The sequence below is a fragment of the Xiphophorus couchianus genome, chromosome 9 (assembly GCF_001444195.1).
Source record: "Xiphophorus couchianus chromosome 9, X_couchianus-1.0, whole genome shotgun sequence".
NCBI classification, from domain to species: domain Eukaryota; kingdom Metazoa; phylum Chordata; class Actinopteri; order Cyprinodontiformes; family Poeciliidae; genus Xiphophorus; species Xiphophorus couchianus.
Genome location: NC_040236.1, coordinates 29,238,418 through 29,249,978, shown reverse-complemented (window position 1 = coordinate 29,249,978; position 11,561 = coordinate 29,238,418). Strand labels below are relative to the sequence as shown.

General features: G+C 36.0%; 1 protein-coding gene across 4 annotated transcripts in view; it reads left to right on the top strand.

Annotated features, from left to right (window-relative positions):
* The window catches only part of LOC114151122 (cell number regulator 10-like), a 29,601-nt gene that overhangs the window by 11,381 nt on the left and 6,659 nt on the right, over nt 1–11,561 (top strand). The window contains exons 2-5 of one of the 4 annotated variants that reach the window (XM_028028116.1): nt 715–849; nt 948–1,135; nt 1,213–1,424; nt 8,683–9,037. In XM_028028116.1, coding sequence (XP_027883917.1) covers nt 783–849; nt 948–1,135; nt 1,213–1,424; nt 8,683–8,803 — 588 coding nt within the window. In that variant the 5' untranslated portion in view covers nt 715–782 and the 3' untranslated portion in view covers nt 8,804–9,037. Of the gene's footprint in view, nt 1–714; nt 850–947; nt 1,136–1,212; nt 1,589–1,887; nt 2,768–5,186; nt 5,360–8,007; nt 8,112–8,218; nt 8,407–8,488; nt 9,038–11,561 lie in introns of those variants that run through there. The other 3 variants (XM_028028113.1, XM_028028117.1, XM_028028115.1) reach the window with 3 other exon arrangements.

The window sequence follows — 11,561 nt, the reverse complement described above, 5'->3', positions numbered from 1 at the left end:
TCAGATGGGGCCTACAAAAACAACCTGGCCCGACCCGAGTCCAAGTGCTTTGTGTCTGAACCCTATCAGACCTGATTGATTTACTTTAATTACAGTCTGAAGTAAACCCGACATATATTAGTGAAGATTTAACAAGATTTGTTACAGACTGATTAACTTCTGCACCCTACTTATTTTCTTTATTTCCTCAACAGGTAAACTATATATCCTCTGTTATAATAAGTTAGTTGATTGGTGTGGGCGGGACAGGGGCTCCTCTGGCTCCTGGTCACATGGATGCCTGTGTGCCAGGTGTGGGCGCCTCTTCTGCATCCCTAGCCTGATATGGGTGGGCCACGGGTCTTGGTAGCTGAGGCTTAGTGGGCTATTGTTGTGTGGTTCTGGGTGGGAAGGAATAGGTCTTGGGTCTAAGGGATTTGGGTTATACCTGGATGGATCATAGGCATTTTAAGGCTGCCTATGCCAGTAATGCACATCTCTCACACGCATACATTTGTATTTCTATCCATATTAGGCCTTTGTATTGACCTTCATTCATTTTAGTAACTGCATTTATGCCTAACCCAAACAGTTTTTCTAACAATAACCAATAGTAGTATATACATAACCCTAACCTTAACCAAAATACTAATTCATATAATACTTCTAAACCAAACTAATAACCCCATTTGTTTCTGAAAAATAAACCATACATTTTCATGTCTTGTATTACAGTGTGTTGCATGGCAGGAAACTTTAGAGCTGACTGAATTTTTCCTGGTCACACGAAGCTTCAGGATAAGATGACAGAAACTCCCCTAAAAGAATGGAAGAGTGGTCTCTTTGACTGCTTTGAAGATGTCAGTACTTGTAAGAGACATTATCTCTTTTCTTTCAAATTAAATGAGTCTTCTAGTCATCTTGTATCATTTTATCGCTATTAATCACTATGTTTGTATGTTCCCCAGGTTGCTATGGCTTCTGGTGCTGCCCTTTCCTAACCTGCACTGTTTCAAGAAGATTTGGAGAGCAGACTTGTCTGCCTGTATGTGACATGCTGACTTCTGCTACAGTTCTAATGTGTGGGGTTCCTGTGATGATCCCCCCTGTAACGTTGTCTTTGAGGGCTTCCATTCGTAACAAACGTGGATTAGAGGTATGATGTATTTTAGACTCACCTGACCTTACTTTGAAATGCAATAATTTAATGCGTTTTACTGTGTTTCCTTTAAGGGTTCCCTCTGCGACGACATTTTAATTTCCTGTTGCTGTATCTGGTGCTCCTGGTGTCAGATGCATCGTGAGCTAAAGGAGGGAACGCCTCTCGTTATTGTGGCGCAGCAGCCCCAGACGCTGCAGCCCCCAACTGTGATCAACGTGCAGGCTAATCCTATCATGATGGTTAATCAAAACTCTGCTCCACCTCCTGGTGGTTTTCAAAACCCTGCTCAAGGCCCTGTTGGGTTTCAAAACTCTCCTCAAAATCCTGGTGGGTTTCAAAATCCTCCTCCATATCCTGGTGGGTTTCAAAATCTTCCTTCATATCCTGGTGGGTTTCAAAATCTTCCTTCATATCCTGGTGGGTTTCAAAATCTTCCTCCAAATCCTGGTGGATTTCAAAAACCTCTTTAAATCCTGGTGGGTTCCAAAATCTTCCTCCACCTCCTGGTGGTTTTCAAAACCCTGCTCAAGGCCCTGTTGGGTTTCAAAACTCTCCTCAAAATCCTGGTGGGTTTCAAAATCTTCCTCCATATCTTGGTGGGTTTCAAAATCCTCTTTAAAATCCTGGTGGGTTTCAAAATCCTCTTTAAAATCCTGGTGGGTTTCAAAATCCTCTTTAAAATCCTGGTGGGTTTCAAAATCCTCTTTAAAATCCTGGTGGGTTTCAAAATCCTTTTTAAAATCCTGGTGGGTTTCAAAATCCTTTTTAAAATCCTGGTGGGTTTCAAAATCTTCCTCCATATCTTGGTGGGTTTCAAAATCCTCTTTAAAATCCTGGTGGGTTTCAAAATCCTCTTTAAAATCCTGGTGGGTTTCAAAATCCTTTTTAAAATCCTGGTGGGTTTCAAAATCCTCCTCAAAGAACTTCTGATGAATTTCAAACTTCTCCTCAAACTTCTGATGGGTTTCAAAGTCTTCCTGAAAATCTTGCTGGGTTTCAAAATCCTCAAACCCCAGATGGATTTTAAAATCCTTCCCCTGTTGGTTTGAATTCCTAACAAAAACTGAACATATTTGTTAACATTTATGTTCCTCAGATCAGTCGTGATCATGTAATTGGGGTGTAATGTTAACTTTATCCAGTAAACTCACTGTCAATGCTTCAAATAAAAGTGAAGAGAGTTGAATATGGCTTTGAATTCATAAGTATATTAACTTTCTTATAAACACTGTATAACTGTTTAATCAATTTGAAATAAAAAAACATAAGTCCAATAACAAAAACAATGTATTTGACTGAACCTTATTGTTTTTAATTGACTCGGTATAGGAGTCTTATGCACCTCATTGAAATGTACAAGATTACTTAAAACATTTTTATTATTAAAAACTGTAAATTTCCTTTAATTACAATATTGTACAATACTGATCTTTGAGCTGCCATTTGCCTGACTCCTCACCTAGGATCTGTTTGACATAGAGGAGCATACCAGGAAGTCCCTGATAACATAGCTTATAGCAGTGGTTCCCAGAGATTTTCTGCACCCCCCTATGGATTACAATAAAATCCCCCCCAAAAAAGAAAGAAAAAATCAACTGGGCACACACATTGTTCAACCAGACATAAACTTATACACATATTTTGTTTTCAAACTCCACTGAAGTTTATGTCACTCTTCAGGTTGCAACAAAACAAACTACAAACCATCTTTACAGTGAAACACTTTTGTGTAACTGTTTTTTTTTTCCATTCATCCATACTGCTCCGCCCCCCCCCACCGCCCCCTCCAGCAATGGCACTGCGCCGCCCCTAGAGGGCGCACCCTATTTGGGAACCACTGGCTTATAGGATCATTGGGAAACTCAAATTCCTCCACCAAATAAGGTGGCACCCCAGCCAGCTATTTGATTCAAAAAATGAAATCTTTGTGACACAGAGTGGCTTTACGCATTTATTTCTGGTAATTTTTATATTTATGGCTTAGGGCTAATGATTTCCTTTTTTTTTTAAATAAGATTTTTATATATGCAGAAAAAGCTGTGTTTTGCCATGTTTTGTCTATGGAATCATGGGACATACTATAGTCTTCTTGACAGTTTGTCAGCAGAAAGTCACTGGCACCGTCTGCATAATAATCACAGTTCTTAGGGAATTATATTGAACACCAGAGTTAATCAATTCAGGAGTCAGTATCACATTATAACAAAAACATTCAGTAGAAAATATATCACATTAAACTGAGAAATTTTGTGTTTTAGTGAGATCTCAAAATAAGTTTCTCTGTCAGATTATGACTTCTTAAAAAGGCTTAATGGAGCTAAGATCTCCCTCTCTGTGTTCCTTCTAGTTGACACTCAAATGTCTCACCAGGTGTTGCTGTTTTACTGTTAAGACCTCTCTCATTTAAGAAAGAAAATATTTTGGTTTTGATGAGATATAAAACTTGTTATAAATGACTGTCCAAGTTTTATTTACATAGCTACAAATCTTCTCCCTTAAAGAGAAACTGCTCTTAAAATTATTTCTTAGCTCTGCCATTTATAACATTCTATGGATTATTTAGCAAAACTAATTAAAGAGACTAATGGAGACTTGAAAGGTGTAACACAACAGATATAATCTCAACATGGCCTACAGCTTGTGCATTTTTGAGTCTAGTCACTTTTGAAATTTAAATTAAATGTAAACAATTTTTACTCTGAAAGTAATCACAGTTAAAGTATCATGCAAGTGATAGTAAGCAAATAAGAAGGCACACCTTCTGACACACCTAGCACTTTTATCAGTTCTATTGTTTTGTACTAAAGACAAAGAATGAAGAAAGACATTCAGTACTTAATGACCTCTTTATGTCAGAAATGTGAAGATGCAGGTTTGGCAGTTTTCAGTGCCCTGTTTTGTGCAGCCGCTCAGGGTAAAGATAGAGAAAAGCTGCATGACTCATGAAGTTTTGTTGCTGCAGTTCTTTCAAGTGCAATTACAATGTTGTTATAACTCTGTATGACAACAGTACACAGCCATCTATTTGGTAATTTAGTATTTTCTACCCTGTAAGTAAATATGGCATTCATACTAATAAATCACACGACTACCCTATTTGTTCTCAATTTAGCAGCGCCTCCTTGTTTAAGCTGAAAAATTTTAAAATATGCACAGATGGTGTGAAAAAACCCAGCACTACGGTTTGTTTTTCTAAATGTTGCTGTGCTGCTTAAACCTGTTCCTTGTGTGTGTGCTTTAAGTTTCTTTTAAGTAAATGACTTCATGGTAAATGAAACTAAACATTTCCATTCCACAGGAGAACAATACATTCAGAGGCTAGGTTAGCCTTTTCCTGAAAATGAGTCTGTATTCCTGCAAATGTGCAAAATAAGAAAGGTGTTGCTCTGAAACAAATATAACAAACAGTGGATTAAGGCTTACCCTTACACCCTGTATCCGAAGTAATACTTATAACAATATTTTAAAAGTCTACAAAATTGAAGTTTTTCCCTCCAGGTGGTTTCTGAACCAATCCAACCCACAACCTTGAAGCATTTTTGTTTTCACTGCTACTTCCTTCATAGTCAGCTTCATGTCAAAATCTGAATAGTTAAATCCAAACATGGTTAGAATTTTTTGCTATCTGCTTCAAACTGGAGCTTCATATTTGGTGATTTTGTGAAACAACTCAAAAGTCAATATTTTATTGTTTATTGTTAGTCTTGGCTTAGACTGGCTCGGGCTGTGGAAGCTTTAGATTAGTAGCAAATTGTTTTGACCTCTGGTGATTATGAAATCGCCTCATTCAGCTAATAAAAAGCAGAGCTTAATCTAGTGTGTGTCCAAGTTCTCATAAAACAAAACAAATCAAAAACGAGAATGTTTGTTTCAGAATCAAATTACAAAAAAGATTGTTTGAGCATGTAATACGCCAGTCACCAAACAGTAAAACTCAAGCTTCATTAAATGACACAAGGATAGTAAAATGCAACAGCAATTTGATGCTGATGAACAGCAGCAGCATCAGAGTGAAATCATTTACGATGTTGATTGTGAGCACTCAATCAGGCTCAAGAGGAAGGAGCAGATGGCGTGTATCCAAACTAGCTGCCCTGATTGATGGTGTCACAGGTTTTGCAACATATTTTGTGTGCGTCCACGCCAAGCAAACCTTACTGTCATCCACACATTTGCTAATATCTACGGAGGTGCAAGGAAGATCTCCCACAAAAGCAGGTAAAAAGTTTTACTTATGTATATCTTAGTCAAAGTTTTATACATACATTCCTAACTGAATGCATCTAAACATTTTTACATTTACTTGAAAGTGAAGACAAAATACTTTAGTTTTTCTAATTGAATTGTTTTAGATTTATAACTTGTCTTTCAAATTGTTCAAGTATTTACTTTTCTTTTAAGTCACTGTGTCTGTCAGAAGGTCTAAGGCCAATAAAAAGTCAGACATTATCATTACATAATAATAATACAGATCAGAGCTAAGATAAAATCACTTTTGTAGATAGCTTAAAAAATATTCAGAAAGCATTAAGTTTTTGAACTATCTTATTACATTTATCTTAAAAAAGAAGATAAGAAGTGACAAAACACAATTAGATGGACAACGCCCTGCAGCAGCGCAGCTTCACGCTCTGATAAAATCATGGTTGAAAAGTGTTCTGGTTTCTAAAGTTATTTCACTTCACAATGTTGTTGTGCATTAACTCTCTGTTGCCTTGTTTACTTCTCTTACTTTACACAAACATATTTTAGATTCTTACGATATGAGATTTAAATAATTCAACCAAGAAGCTAGTCTCTGATGAGAAGTAAATCAAATTTCTCTAAAAGACATTTAAATAATGTGGAAAGCATTGAAAATGTATTGTTTTTATATTTTATTTTTAAAAAACTGCATTGTTATACTTTACCAATTATTCACAATAATCAATGGGAAAATCTTAATTAGCAGCCATCAGCCCCTTCTTCAAAATAGCTGAATGAAATGAGTTGAAATGAGCTGAACAGAGTGAAAAGCCAGGAACTTAAATTACAGGTGGACTCATTAAAAAGGGACAATGGCAAACCTTTACCTAGTCCAACAAATTTTAATTTTTAGTTGTGACGGAACACTCAAAAAACAAAACAAACTTTATTTTAAGGTTGTGATTTTTGCCTATTACCCAATTTGCAGAGCAAATCTGTCCAACAGTGCAAGACAATCAGACACATCATGCTGATTGTCCAAGCTGCTGGGATTCAAATAACATAAAAATAAAACAGCATGAGAAAGACAGAAAAGTAAAAAGCAAAAGATGCATTACAATCCTAAATTTTAATTGAGCAAAAATATTTTTTAATAGATGCCAGGAGATCTTAAGCAGCCCATCTGAGTCTATTGTTACCAGTGGTGGGAAGTAACGGAGTACAAGTACAGTTATGGTTTCTGACATGGGCAACCGCCCAGGGCGTTATCTTTTTAGGGATGGCAGGAGACCTCTGAGGATTGTGGCACAGAAATGGAAACAAGGCAAAATGAAGAAGAGTTTGAGTTCATAGTGATATTTGGTGAATTTATTTTAGCTCTAAGTATTTAATATGTAGGTGTTTTATGGGAATGTGGATCTTTCAGATCAATTTGAGAAGCAAATTTGATAGATGCACTTAATTTTATTGTGTCACGTAGCGAGGGGTGCTGGTCTTGATCTTGACTTGGTCTCACATTAGGTGGTCTTGACTACAACACTGCTACGTGCCACTAGTGGCAAAAGAAAAGTGAAGTTCATGCTATGTTCAGGAGACGAGATGTTTCCATCCCTGAAATTATGAGGCATAGAATCACATATCTAAGTCTAAACTATGCTACAGAGAGTAATACAGTTACTCTGTTACATGCTTTATCTGTGGCATTGTTCATTAAAATGGCACATACTGTATCTGATGTATTAAAATTAAATACAATAGGTACGGTACACTTAATGATATTGTATTAGCGATTAGGTAATGCATTCAGCAGGTACTTCTATTTTTAATACTTAAGTATTTTAAAAGCCAGTACATTTTTACTTTTACTCAAGTAAAAATGTTAATGTGGTACTTTTACTAGAATATATTTTTGTCTGTGTAATTGTACTTTTACTTAAGTACATTTTTTGAGTACTTTCTCCACCACTGATTGTTACTCCTTAGGTTTACTAGTCAAGTTTTACCAGTCAACAAATTGGTTTTTAGGTATGAAAAAAATCAAGATGCAAAATTAAGCAGTTCACTTGTTTAAACATTCCTCTGTAAGTTTTGAATTCCTGTTTGATGAGTGTATGTTGAGCCATCTTGTTCTAAATTTAGCTGTGCTCAATTAAAATAAGGGCAAAAAGAATGAGCAGTCATTCATGAAGGACTCAAATCTTACTTTAAATAAGTCTATTTTTCTTTTAATTGCGTTTGTTCCTGGTGCACTTGAAGTTTTCCAAAATAATTGGTGGAAACATTCAGTAAGTGAAGTCTAGACTTGTTAGTGATATGTGCAAAACACATAGATATATATTTACAAGAGTTATAACTGACAGGTCTTAAGAAATTGCAACTTAAATTCTTCATAGATCTTTCAAGGTGACATGCATTATGAATTCTGAGGCACAGATTTGATCACAATATCTTTTCCAGCGGTTTGTCAGACTGAAACAATAATCGTCTGAAACAGGAGAAGTAACAAGATGTATCAGTTTTAGAGACACAGTGGGTTTCCATAGTATCACGACAGAAATTATATAAATTTGGATTACTTCTGCATAGCCATTTGTTTCCAAAAATACACATGCATTTTAGTTCATTATATTACGGTGTGTTGTTTTTCCAAAAACTGACTCATTTATTTTCTGATCACACAGGGTTGTAGTTCAGTTGGTGGCTGAACTTTGAGATAGGATGGCAGAACCTCCCCTCAGAGAGTGGAAAACCAGTCTCTTTGACTGCTGTGAAGATTGCAGTACTTGTAAGAGTCATTTCTTTTTCTTTTTTTTCTTAAATTTAAAACAATATACCTTAAATTACCTAAGACAATTTCACTGTTCTGAATCTGTCTGTCTCTGTGTTTTCCAGGTTGCTACGGCTTCTGGTGCCTGCCTTGTCTTGCCTGCACCGTTTCAGGATTGTTTAATGAGAACAACTGTCTGCCTTTATGTGACTTTCTGACTCCTGCTGCATTGGTAGCCTGTGGGATTCCTTTGATTGTCCCCCCTGCGGCAATTTCTCTGAGGGCTTCCATTCGGCATAAATATCGAATACGGGTATGACATATTTTACACTCATCTGGATTCATTTTGAAGTAGTACATTACGTTATGAAACCTTTCAATGTGTTTGCTTTCAGGGTTCCCTCTGTGAAGACATGGCAATTTCCTGTTTCTGTGTCTGGTGCTCCTGGTGTCAGATGCATCGTGAGCTAAAGGCTGGAGCTCCTGTCACTGTGGTGCAGCAGCCCCCGCAACAACACACTACTGTGATCAATGTGCAGACTAATCCTGTCATGATGGTTAATCAAAACCCTTCGCCGCCTCCTGTTGGTGCTCAAAACCCAGTTATGTTTCAAAACCCTCCTCAGTATCCTGGTGGTTATCAAAACCCTCCTCAATATTCCACAGAGTTCCAAAATCCTGTTAAAAGTCCCAAAGCTCATAATTTCTAACAAACTTGTGAAAAATGTACGTTTCTCTGATCATTCATGATCATGTTGGTGTATAATGGGATTCTTTACTCTATCCAAAATATCAATTAACTGCCAGTACTTCCAAAAAAAAAAGTGCTGAATTTGAGTTGTTTGAGTTCATATGTGTATTTACTTTAAAAAATGTTGTTAAACAAATTGATTTATACATGTCAATAACAAAATAATAAATAAAAACTGAGTGACTTGACCTTATTGTTTGACTCTAATTAATGATTTCTTATATAACTCACTAAAAATTACCAAACTAATTAGAATGTTTATATAAGATACACCAAATGTCTTTGTTTATCTACAGATACATCTACTTAGAATAGTTGAACAGTTACTGTATTACAGGTAATTAATTAAAAATATGAAATTCTAAAATGTGACAAAAAGTAAAATTCATATGATGCAACTTTATTAGCCACAGAGGTATGCTTGTTTTTCTCTGGCCATTTTTATATTTATGGCTTACAGTTAATGAAATTTAATTTTTAGAAAACTAGATTACATCACCATATTAGGAGGAAGTGATGTTTGTTTTAGTGAAATTGAAAAAAGTAAGAAATGCAAAGAAGAGACTCTGGCTGGTTTAATGACCATGGAATCATTGTGTTTGACCACCAAACTGGCACAACCTGAACCATATAGAAAAGCTATGGAGTGTTAACCAAACAGAAGATGAAAGACATATAATCCAAATATGCAAATGAACTAAAAATAGCTTTTAAAACAACCTAAACTTCTTTATTTTCAGTAGTGCTAGACAAATTTTGTGAAGTCCAGTTTTTTCCAACTAAGACAAATATCTAAGGTGAAGCCTTACCTCCTAATAAAAGACCTTCATAAAGTGTTTCATACAGTTATTACTTCTTAATTGGATTAAATCTTTGCTCAATAGCCATTTTTATTCTTTTGCGTTTTATCCAAACTGAGTTTGAGGTTTTTTTTATTGAGTCATTGAGTATATTTGTATTTTGTTGTAATCTTGCCTATATATTTATTTTTCTTGTTCTTATTATCATTATAGTTATAGTATATTGAATTATGCAGCACTTTCTTCACCATCTATTGTTTTTATGTCCTATAATAAATAAATTGATATTGAGATTGAGATTAAAGTCTCACCAGACCCTGCAGCAGCGCAGCTTTAAACTCGGATAAGATCATGGTTGAAAAGCAACAAAACAAGTGTTTCGGTTTCTAAAGTCATTTTACTTCATGATGTTGTTGTGCATTAACTGTCTGTTGCTTTGTTTGATCAACTTGCTTTGCACATACAGATTTTGATTGATGATTGATCATTTTATTAAAGATTTCAACCAAAATCCCCTTGTTATTTTAACTGCCTCATGTGCCTCTATAGTCAGTCAATTTTTCAAACTAAAACAAACTTGGACAATGTAGCTCTGCTATTCTCATAAAAAGGTTTTACTAAATGAGTGTGCCCAGAGAAAACTGAAGATTTAAAAAGATTCTGTACAACACTTTGAGCTGCTTTTAGTGTGAAGGTGCTTTATAAATACAATTGATTGATTGATTAACATGTTCAAGACATTTTTTATTTATTTTTAAATTTAAAACAGTAAGCCTTCCATGCTGTATGTTTGTGTGTTCTCCAAGATGCTGTGGTTTCTGGTGATGCCTCTCCATAGCCTGCACTGTTTTAGCGTCATTTAAAGAGAGCAACTGTCTGCCTTTATGTAACATCCTGACTCCTGCTGCATGTGCAGCCTGTGGGATTCCTCTGTTTATTCCCCCTGCTATATAGTCTAAGAGAGCTTCCATTCCTAACAAACACGGAATAATGGTATGACAAATTTACACTCACCTGAACTCATTTTGAAATGAAAGTGCAACGTTATAAAACGTTTCAATGTGTTTGCTTTCAGGCTTCCCTCTGTCATGACATATGTGCTTTCTGGTGCTTCTGCTGTCAGATGAAACATGAACAAAAGGACCAAACTCCTGTCGTTGCAGTGCGACAGCCTCAATCTGTGGTCAATATGCAGCCTAATCAAAACTCTTTTTCACCTTCTGTTGGTTTTCAAAACCCGGTTATGTTTTACAACTCTCCTCCAAACGCTCTTCAAATTCCTGTTGAATATCATAACTGGGCAATATACCTAGAAGAGTACTGGGTATTCTAGGTGCAGAATACCAAGTAGGATTCTGCACTCAGAATCCTACTGGGTTTCAAAACCCTCCACAAAGTCCTGCTGAGTATCAAAACCCTGCGTACTGAAACTTGACCCCAGTGCCTTAGTAGTGGCTTGATGGAACTTTTATTGAATGTTTGGTTTGACAAACAACCTCCACTACACTGCCTCTCCAACATGTAGTAAGCAAAAATTCATTTTACATTACAGCTCTACCCTAACCAAATCAGAATATTCAAGTTTACACTTCATTGCACTTCTTACTTTTTTCCTCCTCTCTAAAATAAACATCATCACCTCCTTGCTAATTCTCTGCACTTCCTGATCCATTATCTGTCCCAGATCTGTTCTCCTCTCTGTCATTTCCTCATTCATATGAAAGCAACTCTAAAGCTATTTTAACTATGTCGTACACTCTGCTATTACTGCAAATGGTTTAAGAATTACTTTAAGTTCCTTCAAGTACTTGAACAAAAACTACTGCCAAGGTAGTTGCAATGTTGCTACAGTGTTATAGGAGTGTTTAGTGAGCAATTCCACTGAAGTTGAAAAAAACCCACATAATAATAGCATTA